Source organism: Schistocerca americana, chromosome 2, assembly GCF_021461395.2.
Source record: "Schistocerca americana isolate TAMUIC-IGC-003095 chromosome 2, iqSchAmer2.1, whole genome shotgun sequence".
NCBI lineage: Eukaryota > Metazoa > Arthropoda > Insecta > Orthoptera > Acrididae > Schistocerca > Schistocerca americana.
Genome location: NC_060120.1, coordinates 643,622,766 through 643,637,922, shown reverse-complemented (window position 1 = coordinate 643,637,922; position 15,157 = coordinate 643,622,766). Strand labels below are relative to the sequence as shown.

The 15,157-nt window shown below is 37.9% G+C and overlaps 1 protein-coding gene across 1 annotated transcript in view; it reads left to right on the top strand.

Moving 5' to 3' along the window:
• The first annotated feature begins 1,841 nt into the window (after positions 1 to 1,841).
• The window catches only part of LOC124593746 (serine hydroxymethyltransferase), a 36,240-nt gene continuing 22,924 nt past the window's right edge, over positions 1,842 to 15,157 (top strand). The window contains exons 1-4 of the mRNA XM_047132082.1: positions 1,842 to 2,240; positions 2,343 to 2,581; positions 10,687 to 10,862; positions 12,912 to 13,094. Coding sequence (XP_046988038.1) covers positions 2,382 to 2,581; positions 10,687 to 10,862; positions 12,912 to 13,094 — 559 coding nt within the window. The 5' untranslated portion in view covers positions 1,842 to 2,240; positions 2,343 to 2,381. The remainder of the gene's footprint in view (positions 2,241 to 2,342; positions 2,582 to 10,686; positions 10,863 to 12,911; positions 13,095 to 15,157) is intronic.

The window sequence follows — 15,157 nt, the reverse complement described above, 5'->3', positions numbered from 1 at the left end:
TGAATTCTTACACTTACTTCCCAATACAATTACTCCTCAATAGTTTTCACAGCATGAAGTAAAAACCAGTTCAAGTGAACTGTGAAAGCAGTCACAATGCAAGACAAAAATAATCATCTAAACCTGCCTCCTTTTCTAGAGCTTAGAATGGAGTTATGAACCTTGTTGGTGAGATATTCAATACTCTCGCACCTAACAAAGGAAATAATGGGGAATACTTACCAATTCAATAGAAAACTAAATACATGCCTCATCTGCAACTCTTTCTACAGAATTATTTGAAAATCTGGATTCTGGCACTGAAAAGTTTGCTAGCTACATGTGGCAGTAGTAATGTTTGTTATAGAATGCAGCAGCTTTTTCAGAGCAGCAGGTTACCTACAAATTTACTCAATTAACTACAAATGGCAAAGATGTGAAAGCGTGATTGTTCATGCAGGATGCAGATTAAGTGTCTATGGCCCTGTCTCACGTTAATCCATACCTGGACTCATTCCACATCCCAGAAGGATGCTTCAATGAATGCCTCTTTGTTATTAGCTTTGAGAGACACTATAAGGCTGGAGGGTATTCCGTGTACCTTGAAAGGATAGAGTGCGAGTGAGGGCTGGGGGGTGGGGTGGGGTGGGGGGTGGTGAAGAAAATTAAAATACGAGCATGTAATATCCGAATGGAATTGACATAATCATATGACACTGTATATCTGATGTTACATGTCTGCTACAGTTATGTAGTAAGGTGTCTAGACATTTAAATCTATAGTTTTGTGTGGTGACAAAACACCTGAAATGAGTTTACTTTATTTCACAGTAGTTGCACTACGAAGTTACACGAATAACTATCAGTATACAAATGACACCCTAACTGTTGATTAACTGTGTTAGTTTTCTTTGCCCCCTAATACTGGAACTAATATGGGACAGTTGAATATGACAAACTAAACTGATGTGACAGCTGCAAATCAACAGGTGACGACAAGAACGGAAGACATCGTAACTGCATGTATGGTATGCAAAGCTTTAGTACCGGAGTAAAACTAGTTTCTACAGTGACAGCTTTGTTGAAAAGACGGAGGCATACAATTTGGTTGAGAACTATGCTCATCAGTGGCACATAGACTTATAAAACTAAAAAAGGGATGATGAGACGTATTATAAGGGTTCGTCTTTACGTACTCGCACAAAGTTAGCAACCGATCCCTTTCAGAAGTGAATTGCACTTTTGAAATTAGTCATGTATTACAGGGGATAAATATAACATCTTAACTATTATTTCCTTTATTATTCACTAATTCAGTATAGAATTAGCAGACATGGCGTAGGTGGTACAAATATGATAAATATCCACGACGCTTCGCGTATTAAAACAAGAGTATCACGAAGTTACATACTACAAGTACGTAACAAAAACAACAAGAGAACCCATGGATGACAGTAAACACAAAAAACGAGCACATGAGTAGCTGCACACACACACACACACACACACACACACACAAACTGAGCAACAGGTTGTCTCAAACAAAAAGTAAACGTCTACTTCGGCAACTTCTGCAAGGAAATGTAACTGAACAGCACATTACAAACAAGGTTCGCGAAGACTGTGAACTTTGTGAGATTGAGAACTCGTGGAAAGCGTGCAAATGTACAGCATCAACAATCTTTACTTCTAAGTTTCTTATTACGCCAACGTTTTGAAATCGCAAATCATAATTTGATATTCCCTCGTGAAGTTTCTTTGGTGTTTTTCTGCACGGTGTTGTGGTATGACATATCAGCACATGTCATAGGCGGGAAATTGTATTAAATGAGACTCTTATAAAAAATGATACCAATACATTAACAAAATTTATTAGCCTGTTTACGAAGTGTGCATAACGGTAATTTGTGTCCGGAACAGCAGTGTATATGCTGTGCTTTACGTTGGTTTCAGTAATGCGACTGCGAGACAGATGGCTCAGAAAATCCCTGCATTAGCATTTTAATCATCCGGTGTTATTGGCAGCGTCGCGTGGAGTTACATAAGACAAATCCACTTCGATAAAAGTATTGTTGCAGCATTCTGGACGTCATACAGGGGTTATCAGCAGAACCCTTTGGCCTAGCAGATAGCTGTCAGGACTATCAGCGTGTCGAAAACATCCGCGGGGGGTGTAGTGGACGGCCGTAACTCTTGAGAGGAGAGACTAGTTATTACACGTAACGGGACGGCACAGGCGGAGCCACATTCAGTTGCCCGAGGTTAGTACTTGGTGCCTAATGGTCGTGTGGCAATGTAACACAGCACCCTGGCCAAAGCTTTTCAAACTACTGATCGGTGTTTATTAATCTCTTAACTTGCAGAACTGGTAAGTCAGCAGTAGAGTGAAACCCGCAGCAAACATGAGTGGCGACGCGTCGTTCATGAACCAGACTCTGGGGCAGGCAGACCCTGAGCTGTACGAGATCATTTGCAACGAGAAAGATAGGCAGCGGGCCGGCTTGGAGATGATCGCCTCCGAGAACTTCACTTCGGTGCCCGTGCTGCAGTGCCTCAGCTCGTGCCTGCACAACAAGTACTCGGAGGGCCTGCCCGGACAGAGGTACCGTTTATGTGACACCACACTTTATTCTGGCCTTGTGTTCTAAGAGTGGCATTTGGAAAAATACATAGCTCATCCAGTGTTCAGTTAGAGTTTGATATTGGAACTTCCTATACTTCTCACAAAATCTTTGTTGTAGTGACAGACTGATCCGCAGTGTAGCCTGAGGTTCAGGTTACGTCGAAACATGACAGCTTGGCTGTATGTTGGTGAAGTCAATGAATAAAAAAAAGAAATGTTGCCCAAATAGATTAACCTGTAGCGCAGCCTAATGTTTACATTAGCAACATGTTTAAATTTAGTATCTTCAATTTGCTATATTTTATGCACTTTTCACCATAGAAACTAATAAAATAGCAAGGCAAATGCAGAAAATGTATATTAGATAATGGGCAAGACTGACGAGTATTTTGATACCAGTTATGTTCATACAATATACAAAGTACTTAACTGTGAAAAATGCAGTGGGTATCCCTTACATAACTCTTAACCCTGTGTTATACTGTGAAAAATGCCATACCTCCTATTAATACACTACACAAATGTAAAAGTGATTAATAAGGTACAGAGTTCTTTCATTCTTTGATGTGCTTGTTGATGGAAAATATAAAATGGAAAACAACCCCCGTAGTAGGTCTTTGGTTACGGTTAGACTGAGTTACTTTTGCCATCAGAACCATTTGCAGATGTGGGACAAATAAATCATTCACCGATGACCTGCAGGATAATGTTCTGGGGTTACTTCTCACTTAGGTGTAAATTAATCATTGCACAGAAGAAAGGAATTAGAATTTGGTGTCGGGTTGATAAACACCCATACTTCTTACAGACATCTGTTAAGGCAATTGGAAATGGTAACCAGTCTCAGAGTACATGTATTGACAGATGAAATTATTGTTGTCGGCAATAAGTTGCAGTTTGAGAGAAATAGAGATTCTTGTGAACACTACTAAGAGAGGAAACTGATCCGCACTTCTCACTAGTGAATAACTTTGGCACAGAAAGGAGTAAAATACATGATCTTTGATAATCTGCCCAAGGAAATAAAATGTCAGGTAGACAACAGAAGTGTTTTCAGCATAGATTAAGTCTCTCTTCTTAAGAACTCATTCTGTATCATAGTGAAATTCTTGAATATATATACTGTAGGCTTAAGGAGGTGGAAGGTAGCCATTTAAAAATGCAGTATATTTTTAAAAATTGCCTATGCAATCCTTTGTTAAATTGACACATTACATATAGTAATGTATATTGTATATGCGATGTACGGAACACGAAATCAATGAACTATGTAATAAATAAACTACTTAACTATATTTTAGGTGTACTTCCAGGTCACACTGATTTGTAAAGCATTTCCAATACTCCTTTTATTACAGTATGAACACGGCATTAAGGTCCAATTTTCATATAGTAGCTCTCAGTTCATGACTTAGTAGCATCTGGTCTACTTTCTTGTGTAGATATATAAAACATTTATTTATTATTGCTTACAATTTCAATACCTGCTAACTGGAACCAAATGCAGGTTGTATTTTTACAAAGCCACAGAAAGTTGGATGTAACTATTATTAATATTCACTTCAATAACTCTGATTTAAGCATTTTTGATAATTAATGAAATTAAGCTTAAAGGAAATAGCAAATTTAGAAAATATTAAATGAATAGGAAAAACACACACAGTCCGTAAACCATAACGATGATTATTTGAACATCTGCACTACCATCAAAGCAGATTACTTACTTTCAGTTCCTAATCTTAACCATGGGGAAACATCATGGTTAAGCAAGACATATTCTTTGGGATGCCCTTGTTGTGGAATTCTACATCTACGACTCATGCGAATGAAGTCTCGAGTGTTAGGGACAGCATGCTAAATCTCCAGAAATGGAGTTCCAGGTGACCAGTACCATCCCAAAAAATTGTGACCCCACCATGCATCAGCCTTGAGATTGCCTGAGAGTTGAGATGGTGTCATCGTCTGTAATCCCAGTGGAGCCAACTAATGGAGCCTAACATATGTACCACCCTGCAACCTGCTGTTGCTGGGAGGCCAAAATAAGCCACATATAATTTTCCATTCATTCCTTCAGTTCTGCCACAGCTGTCCCATTGTTGGTCAAATATTCACTGCTTTTGGTCGTCCTCTTGTGGAAATTAATTTCAGAGTCAGTGAATCCTTGATAATACTAATTCATTGACTCACTCGCAATACGCACTTCAGCATTATCGCTTACATTTGGGTTTCTCTTATTCTAAATATTTTCTAAGTTCCCTCCCAGACATTTTATTTCCTGCCTCGTTTATTAGATGCCATTCATCTTTGCCTCTAACACTGTTACTTAGTGTAGCAATGCCTGTCCACAAATCTCTTGTAGGTTAGTCACTCTAGTACAATATGGTCTGGTGTACCAATGTTGCCACACTCACACATATTTATTGGACATTTGTTTATCCCATATAAATATTCAAGGTGTGATTCGTGACCTGTCAGGCAGTGAAACAGGCCTCTAGACGCATTTACATAGCTCATAAAAATGCTCTTCTTGATGTCTTATAAGTACACCATATACCCTGCAACCTGTTGTGATAGCAACCATGTCTCCTTGCCACTCACATGCTTCACATAATTTTAATTCTTGTTTGGTTATTATTTCCTGACCCATTATTTTTCACACCTTGGGAACACTCCCTTTGCAAAGCCAGTGGAGAGACCTTCCATATCTGACAGTAATATTCATTGTGTATGTGCCTAATATGACTAATAGTGCCTCCACCAGTGTTGTCCCATAGGCTCCAGTCAGCCTCAGCAGCACACTCCTGTGTGTGCACCTTAGGACTGACTTGTATGTTATATCACGGTTTGTGTCCAGATGCTGGCAGCAGATCGTATGGCAGTGGTGCAAATTGCATCATGATAGTCTAAGCTGTTATAAAATGATCTTAAAGTCTCGTCAAATTATGCAAAACTTTGGTAGTTTTCTGACATACCCAAGATGTGTGTGTGAATATTACTCCTCTTGTGCATGTGTACACTCAGGTACTTACGTACTCCACTGCATAGTATAAGAGTTCTCCCAATAATCAAAGTAGTATTTTGCGAGTCGGAGGAGCTGGCTTTGAGCAGCAGGTAGGCAGTCTTATTAGCCACAATTTCTAATTTATTATGTGAGGACCACTTTTACATGTGAGCAAGCATTTCACACACTTTTCTTTCCAGCCGGGCTCTAGAGATCTCTGCCACCATAGCCAATATGTCATCAGCATAGGCTATTTCTTCTGACACCTAAGCATGGTCAGAATTGCTAGCAATGGCTTGGGAGTAAGGTCTCAGAAAACTGGTTCATGTATAGACCCCTACGATCAATCCTTAATAATTCGCTTCACTGATATTGCTTGAAGATGTGCCCCACTCCATGGTGCACCCTTCACAGTAATCTAGGAAGCTCTGGGACAAACATCTTGGGACATGTAATTGACCTAGGTGGGCAAAAATTGTCGGCAGCCACAGGTTGTCAAATACATCCAAACTGTCAACCAGAATACCTACAACATACTTACTGCTACAGTTGTCCATAACACTGATAGTGCAGTTAATTCCACCATCAACAGATCTGCCTATTCAGAAGCCAAATTGATTCTGGTTGAGGCCACGCAGTTCCCTGTGGAACTAAAGTCCACTGCATAGTGAAAGCTTCTGTACTTTACCCAAGGTGCTCAGAAGACAGAGTGGTCTGTAGCGCTAGGGAACTATTAGATCTCTGTTCGTACCCTTCTGGATTATGACTGCTTGTGCATACTTCTGAACAACAGGATTGTTCATTGTCTTAGTGATTGATTCAATAATTCTATAATGAAACAGTTTTTTTCTTTGTGACTTTTTGAAGATTGTCATCATTTTTGATGTTGTAAAGTTTTCAAGCCTTTGGTAACTTTGTGGATGATCCTGCCAATTGAATTGCAGTGGGTGGTAAATGTACATGGTATAGTGAACAACAAGCATCATTATTGTAGTTTTTGATTTTCAGTATCGTATGTTTCATAGATGTAGTATTTGGTGCCTTTGTTTGCATGTTCTAGTTCTAGAGGTCATTCATCTCTTTCCTTAATTGTGTTTTGTTTAGGTCTTGTGGATGGTGACCTAGATCATCTTGTTTGTGGAAATGTCAATCCATTAACAAGGAAAGATGATTGCTTGGAACGTGTTGTATACTGAAACCAAAGAATTTAGTTGTCATCACACAGTATAAAGTCCTAGATGGAGTAACAACAATGAGGACTGATTGTTACTCATCCCATAGTGGAGGCATTGGATCACATATGAACAATGAAAAAGGATGCTAAATAGTAAGCTTTAGGACAAACCCCTTCTTTCGAAATAGAAAACACATTCACAACTCGCACACACGTGGCCACTGTTTCCATATGCTGGAGCCCAGTGGAGTGCTTGGAGACAGTGGCCGTGTGTGTGTGTGTGTGTGTGTGTGTGTGTGTGTGTGTTTTGTGCTTTTGTGTGTGTGTGTGTGTGTGTGTGTGTGTGTGTGTGTGTGTGTGTGTGTGTGTTTTCTCTATTTCAGAAGGACTTTGTCTGAAAGCTTAATATTTTAGCATCTTCTTCATTGTGCTTATCTGCGACCAATGCCTCCACTACGGGATATTAAACCCAAATATTGGGTTTGCTGCTGTATCCAAAAATGAATATGACATAATGTCCCAGTAGCAGTTTATCCTTTTCTTCTTGTAGTTATTATATTTATTTTCACTAGAGATAATTTCATTAGTTGGCTTTGATGCCCAACGCATTTCGCTTTAATTTTGATTAATAGCTCCAGTGATTCGTATGATTTCACAATACTTGTTACATGATTATGTGGTTCTACATATTACTACATCCTCTGTGTGTCAGTAATTTTTTTGCAGTGTTGGTGCGTCTCCTTCGTTGAGTGGTCAGCTGACCTGGGTTCAATTCCTGGCCAGGTCGGAGATGTTCTCCTCTTAGGAGTGGTTGTTGTGTTTTCCTCAGCATTTCATCATCATTGATAAGGAGCCCGTCCAGTGTGTCGTCAACTGAAAAGATTTGTAACTCGGTGACCTAAATTCACCGGGTGAGGTCTCCTGGCCATTAATGCCACACAGTTGTATATATACAATTCTGGAATTTGAGGCAGTACTTTCTAGCGGTGTGGTATAATCCCTCGGCATAAAATACGATAGAGGCTATTTCAGCTTTTCCTTGATATTTATAGTAGATTTGTGATTGGGTCCCTGTAATGTTCTTGACCATTGTATCAGTGATGTTCATATCACATGGAACTTCAAACATTAATTTAAAGTTATTATCAGCATTGAGCTGTCTTATGGGAATGCCAGGTTTTGTTAATTCCTACAGTCCAGTTAGAGCTCATCCACTAATCAGAAAAGATATTAAACCCAAATATTGGGTTTGCTGCTGCATCCAAAAATGAATATGACATAATGTCCCAGTAGCACACCTGTCCTCTTTCAGATGACAACTGCAGAGCCTCATTGAACTTATTCATTGGTTGGTTCATTCCTGCATTCATTCGTTTATCCATCATGAATGTGTCATTAACACGAGAGTGCTCAAAAACTCAATGAATATTTCACTTCACTAGCTGAAGACCTCATCCTAGAAACTGTAAAGGACCAGTCCCAAGTTTCTCCAGCAAATTAGTGATCATGAATGCCTCTATGTATGTTAATGAAACAAATTCCAATGAAATTATAAGTAAAATGAAATCCATAAGCAATAAAATGCCATGTGGCCTTGATGAAGTACCTGATTTCATATTAAAAGCATGTGCTCACCACATAGCAAAACCATTGGCAAAAATTTTCATCCTCTCTCTAGAAACTGGTGTCTTTCCAGATGTTCTCAAAATAGCAAAAGTTTCACCGCTGCTGGGGAAAAAAAAAAAGTCCTTATGATCAAATATCAAACTACCTAACTGAGTCACAGCCAAATTTCTTCTAAAAATTGTAGAAAAGACTTTTATGATAGGTTTTTAAGTTCCATAAATAAATATTCACCTCTTACTGTACAACAACATGGTTTTAGAAAGTCTAAATCTACACAGACAGCAATTTTTGAATTCTTAGACATAGCTTCAAAATCCCTTGATCAACATAAATTAGGTGCAGGTATTTTTCTTGACCTGTCGAAAGCTTTCGATGTCCTACACCATAACATTCTGCTTGAAAAATTAGAAAGATGAGAAGCAAGAGGTGTAGCACATAGCTGGATTTGTTCGTACCTAAAAAACCGCAGGCAGATGCTATCACTTCAGTACAAATTTAACACTAAGAACAAAACAACTCCTTCCTTTCTAGTGAATTACCAATTAAAAATAAATATATATATATATATATATATATATATATATATATATATATATATATATATATATATATATATATATATATATATATATATATATATGGTGTACTGCAGGGTTCAGTCTTAGGTCCACTCTTCTTGATTTATGTGGATGACTTTGTTGAATAGATGAGTCCCCAAAAAACTATCCTATTTGCCAATGACACCAGCATATTGCTTACTGAATCCAGTCCAGAAACTTTGCAGTCAACAGCAGAAAGTTCTAACAAGACTTTTTGAGTGGTTCACAAAGAACAGACTCATAGTTCATACTGAAGAAACTGTGTCATTTTTCATTCATTTCCTCCACCTAACCAAATGTTTGTCCAAACATGATTAAAATATTATCCCCTAGAAAATGCAGATGTCACAAAATGTTTGGGTTTGTGGGTTCAGCAAGACTTAAAGTGGGACACACACACAAAAATAACTTGTCTAGGAAACACTCAGCTGTGTGCTATGGTGTAAGAATATTAAAGTCTACAACAAGCAAAGCAACAGTACCACAGGCCTTTTATCCACAGTTCCACTCACTGCTTCAATATTGGAACATTTTCTGGGGACACTCAACACTCAGCATAAAGGTTTTTGGATTGCAAAAAGAGAGCTCTAAGAATAATTTGTGACCTTAAAAAGATGGAGTTCTGTAAATGTCTTTTTTACAGAGCTTGGTTTTCTGAATATTCCAAGCTTGTTCATTTATGAAACTAACTTGTTTAGCAGAGATTACCTCTTGAAAATGGGCAAACTAGTACAAAACAAAAATGTACACAACTATTGTGCCATAGGGATATGAAATATTCACAAAAATATCACAGAGCTATGCTTATCAGAGGAGCATAATTAACATTGATGTAATACTGAACAATAAGATACTGGAGGAAATAAAAATCGCTACATAATCAAAACTTAAAACTGAACTAAAGGCATTTCTAATAAAGCACTGTTTCTATTCTGTAAAAGAATTTCTGAATATATAACAAATAAAGTAACTTAAAAATTAAATTATAGGAATATGTACCTAATTTTAATTTGCTACTGTTTGCTAAGACTATGTATTACTTCAACTTTTCTTTGACCTGTTCAATATCAATAATTGTACAATTTGTGCTGTGCGATGTAACTGGACCAACAAAAAAAAAATCAGTCATTCATTTATTGTGTTAGGTAGTTCTTGTCATGGAAGAGTACCATCTGAGGTATGAAATAAGTCAGCGTATTCATTAGTAAAGTGAAGCAGCTGTAAAAGCTGGCATAGAAAGTAACTGTCGCCAAACTGCTGTAAACTAATTCTGCATACTAAAGCTTAGTTTAACATAGTAAAATTAATATTGCTATCTTAATACCTGCATGATTTCTTATGGAACTGGGACAGAGCTGGTATATTTTCATAAATGACATGGTATGTGTGCCAGTAAATGCTAGGTCATAAAATAAAGAACAGAAATCCTCAAAAGTATTGATGTAGTCTTGAAAATGAATTAGTAGTTTCAAAACGAATAGGATTTCAACTAGAAAATAAAATATTGTAACTGAAGACATCTTTCTGCTAGCAAAGAGAGCTTTAACTGTTCACTACCATTCCTGATCATAGTCATTGCCACAAAAATGAGTTTAGTGTGCTAGGAAAATAATTATTGTGAATGATATATTTATGAAGATAGTTGATTATATTGACATGTCTTTAAATATCCCCCATTCTGCAGATACTATGGTGGTAATGAGTTCATCGATAAGGTAGAGTTACTCTGCCAGAAGCGTTCGCTGGAGGCATATCGCCTGGACCCGGAGAAGTGGGGCATTAATGTCCAGCCGTACTCGGGCTCTCCTGCCAACTTCGCAGTATACACTGCAATAGTTGAGCCACATGGCAGAATAATGGGTGAGTTCCAGTAGGATTTTATTTAGGATATTTACACATCTAATTGGGCTTATTATTTTGTTAACAAGGTAAATAAATTCCTGTACATGCCTGTGATAATTATGGATGTTTGGTGTATAACTTGTCTAGATTTATAAATAAATTTCTTTATTATGCCATTTCGGCTGCAAACCTAAAAACTCGTAAATCAGTATAATGGTTCTATAGATATTTTAAACACACATTCTACCTTCAGGCACTTACAGATAAAATTATTGTATAATTAATTATTGTACACTATAACAACATTTACTTTCCACATATTGCTGTAAGTTTAGTTCACAAATTTTTTATGTTTTAACAGTTTTCACTTCCAGACTTTATTTATAAATAGTAATATAATATTTTTTCATGTAGTTTTTCTGGGGTTAAGTATCATGTCAGTTGATCGAGCTCTGGCCTCATGCCAATGAGGAAAGGAATTATCCTCAGAAATGTGACTTATTTTTATTCTTGGAATGGTCATTGCATTTAACTTTCTAAATAAAGGTTAATCATGTTTTTGTTGTGCTGCTGTTTGGATGACCTCCTCCTAGAGTCTAAAAGCTTAGATTAGTTTTTTAGTCTTCAAGAAAAGATTATTTTTCCACTCTGGTAAGCCAGATGTGATTGACTGTTCTTGTCTTTCCACAGTTGCTGCTCATTGTGGGATGCACTGAATTAGGATGTCTGTGAGGATCTATTTCTCCCAGCTCTCACTAGGTATTCCCTGGGAGAGTCCGGTTAAAGTAATCCCAAAGGCTCCTTTGAGGAGCTATCCTCTTCATAGGGTTATACCATGGCAAACACTTTAGTTCAAGGGTCTCCAATAAACTTGATACTATCTTTGAAAGGTCACAGTGTATTTCCTTCCTCATGCTTACCCAATGAGCTTGTGCTCTGTCTCTAATGACCTCATCAGCAGTAAGAATTTTAACCACAAACTTGCTTCTTTGCTTTCCAGCAGGCTTCTTTCTAATCCTAGCTGTTGTTGGATATCCTCATTCATTATTTTATCAATTTTGTTATGTAGGCAAGAACAGAGAAATTTTATTTCTTTTGTTTGGAGACTGTTTTTAATCATGGGAGTTTAGTAATGATAAGAAGTAAAGGATAGTCTGTAGTGGGGCCTTTGTGTACCTTGGACCATTAAGGTAGCTATGAAGGCTGTAAGAAACCCTAACTGATCACTAATTCGGTTCTGGGAAAGCCATGCAGGGTACTACTATGTGCTGAGGCATAAAATTGTGCTTCAAGAACAAAAAGGAGCCTCAGATGAAAGAAAAGCACAATAATGTGGAGAAATTATCTCAAGATTTTGTCTTGCACCAGAAACAGTGCCATACTTGTCAAAGCATTAGTACATTATTTGATTGATGTGGGACCATAATGATAAGAAATGGTACAATATTTGTAAGAAGGTAGATTGAAATCTTTCATCTAACCATTTTGTTCAGAAGGCTATGGCCTGCACCATTCTTCAATAGTACTCTAATGACCCTATTGTTATGGAGGCATTGAATGCTAACCAAAGAGAATAAATGGTGTTTCTTTGTTTCCTTATTTCTATGTGAAGGTTTCAATTTTTAATGATGTAGTGTAACATAACTGCAAATGATTTTTTGTGACATGATAATTGGGTGGACATTACTATGTGGAAAGAGAGGTACAAAGGTTTTAAGCTGTTAACAAACCTATGCACATGCTTCCTTCACAAAGACAGCAGTCAGGTGTCAAGCTAGTTAAAACAGTTACAAATGACGATCTTGAAACCAACAACTGTAAGCATTATGTGTTTTCCAAGTAGCGGACGGAACTGGATAAGGCATTATTTGCATTACGTAACATCTCAGTCCTCTGTTTTAGAATGTGGAATGTTTCAGAACTCGAGATGTTTTGGGAATGGTTTTTATAATAGCTTTATGAAGCTTGTCTTAATATCAAGTGTGTAATTTACTGCTTAATATGGAGTTCTTCATTGTGTAGAACACGGGTGTGGTAGTCGAAGCAAAACATATTCATTTGTTGCAGGTTTGGATTTACCTGATGGTGGCCACCTTACACATGGCTACATGACAACTAACAAGAAGATATCCGGAACTTCGATATTTTTTGAATCCATGCCTTACAAAGTAGATCCAGCAACAGGACTGATTGATTATGATAAGCTGGCAGAGACAGCAAGACTGTTCAAACCAAAACTGATCATTGCAGGTGAGTAATTAACAGTTTATCTGTACCCAAGAAGGGAATAAAGATACGTGACACTTTTATTTTTCATGGTTGATTTATGTTAAGCCATGGCTAAAATTTTATTGTGCTTGTCTGTTTAAAAACACCACAACACTAAACACACTTGCTATTGGAGTTTTTTTTTATAATGTGAGACTTTCTCATAATAAATTAACATATAAATATTTCTCATTTTAGTTATGATTTTGGAGTTGCTATTCATAGCTCTTAAGTCTTTCTGGCTTTAAGACAAGCTCAAAACACAGGCAGTGTTGAGACGTAATTGTTTCTCGCGATCTTTTTTCTTTTATCAGCTATTATGTATAAAGTCTTCAGTATTTTTATGATACAGTAGCACTGTAATAATAGATCGTTTGTCTGAACCTCATGCAGTCACTGTCTTTGGTTTGCTCAGAGTAAATGTGCTAAAATGAAACATTGGGTCTGTAGATACAGTTAAATAATTCATTCTCATTAAAAGCATCAGGTTGGCAGACACAATTTAGTAATTAATTACCGTTAACAGCATTAGGTTGGCAGAGTCACACTTGGTTATATTAGCACTTCTCATTCCCACCCACTGGGTGCTGACTACAGCAAGATGAGGCACATGACTTCTGTAAAGAAGCACTTCAGAACCCTGTTGCATCAGCCTGCAGCTGATGTGTGAAACTACATCCAAACTAGACTCGCTGACATGTTGGACAACTATCAGGTGTGTTGGGCGGATAGCTCTCTCATCATTGCTGATCGACTAAGTTGTGACATAAGTCTGAGGGAGAAGAGTGGGGTACACGTTCTCTAGTAGCTTTAGCAGTTCTCATATGAGTAGACTCTTATGTTTTGTGCACCAGTGTGTGTATTTGGATGAGCCAATCAAATTATTTGTTAACACAGTCATCATGACATGTATAGTCAGTTTTCCCACTCCATACTTGCTGATAAAGCATTTTACTCCAAAACCGTACAACGTGCTTGCTACATTGAATACCCTGGTTCCTGTCTGTAAGTTCCTAAGTAACACCCAGTGTTGTCCTTACTTGTTGGGTAACTGCCAGTCATGTCCCATGCTGTTAGCAGTTTTGCCTTTGCCTTTCCAGCAAAGGAGAAGAGGGTGGTGGCGTAAAGTTTCTGTTCAGCAGACTTTATGCCAGTGTCGTGGATTAAATTCCAAACCTATCTGCATTGTTTCATGGAGTGAGGGCATGTGAAATGCTGATTCGTCCGCTGGATGAGGACATTAAGCATGGTGGCCCCCATGGTGCTATTGGAGAGGAGATTTCACTCTCTCTCTTCTCTCATCTTCTCCAACACAAATATGACTCTACCAAACATTCACACCCATTACAATCATCTGCATGTATTAAATACACTTAACATAAAAGTCTCATGTTTCACAAAGGAAAGGTGCAATGTGCACGGAGGGTAGGCAAAACCCAATTAGGTGGCTGGTGTTCCCTCCAGAGATAAAAAAATATTTTAGGTGTTGGCCTTGAGTCATATGGGCAGCTGGCTCTGGCCCTGGCCCATTATGTTTGTTTTATGTCACCACTAGCAACAAGAGGCCCAATTTGTCCCCTCAAGTGCAGGGACCTATTGAAACTGGCCCAGTCGTCATTGTCTGCCATCGAGGTCCACCTCCCCTATCTTCTGTTTCTGGAACCCCCCCCCCCCCCCCCAGTTGTTTTAAAATTGTTAGGAGCACCACCAATTATTTGCGTAAGAGGCAATGTTTAGACTTGTCACGTCAGAAACTGCCAGAGCTTTTTTTACCACTCATGGTTTATGCCACTTAAAAGCCACACGCCAAATTTCAGCTGCCAGTACACACTGAAAGTTACATTAAAATTGCAAAAATATTTATTTTCTAGATTAACACTCGGGACTAAGATATGGATAGCCCTGAATTATTATTATTATTATACTTCCAGTACACCATTGTGACAATATCCTTAAGTTATAATCACTATAGTCTGATTTAAATCAATTGGCATCTTACATTTAAGGTCCAAAGTCATGACAAATACAGCCATTGCAGCATTCCT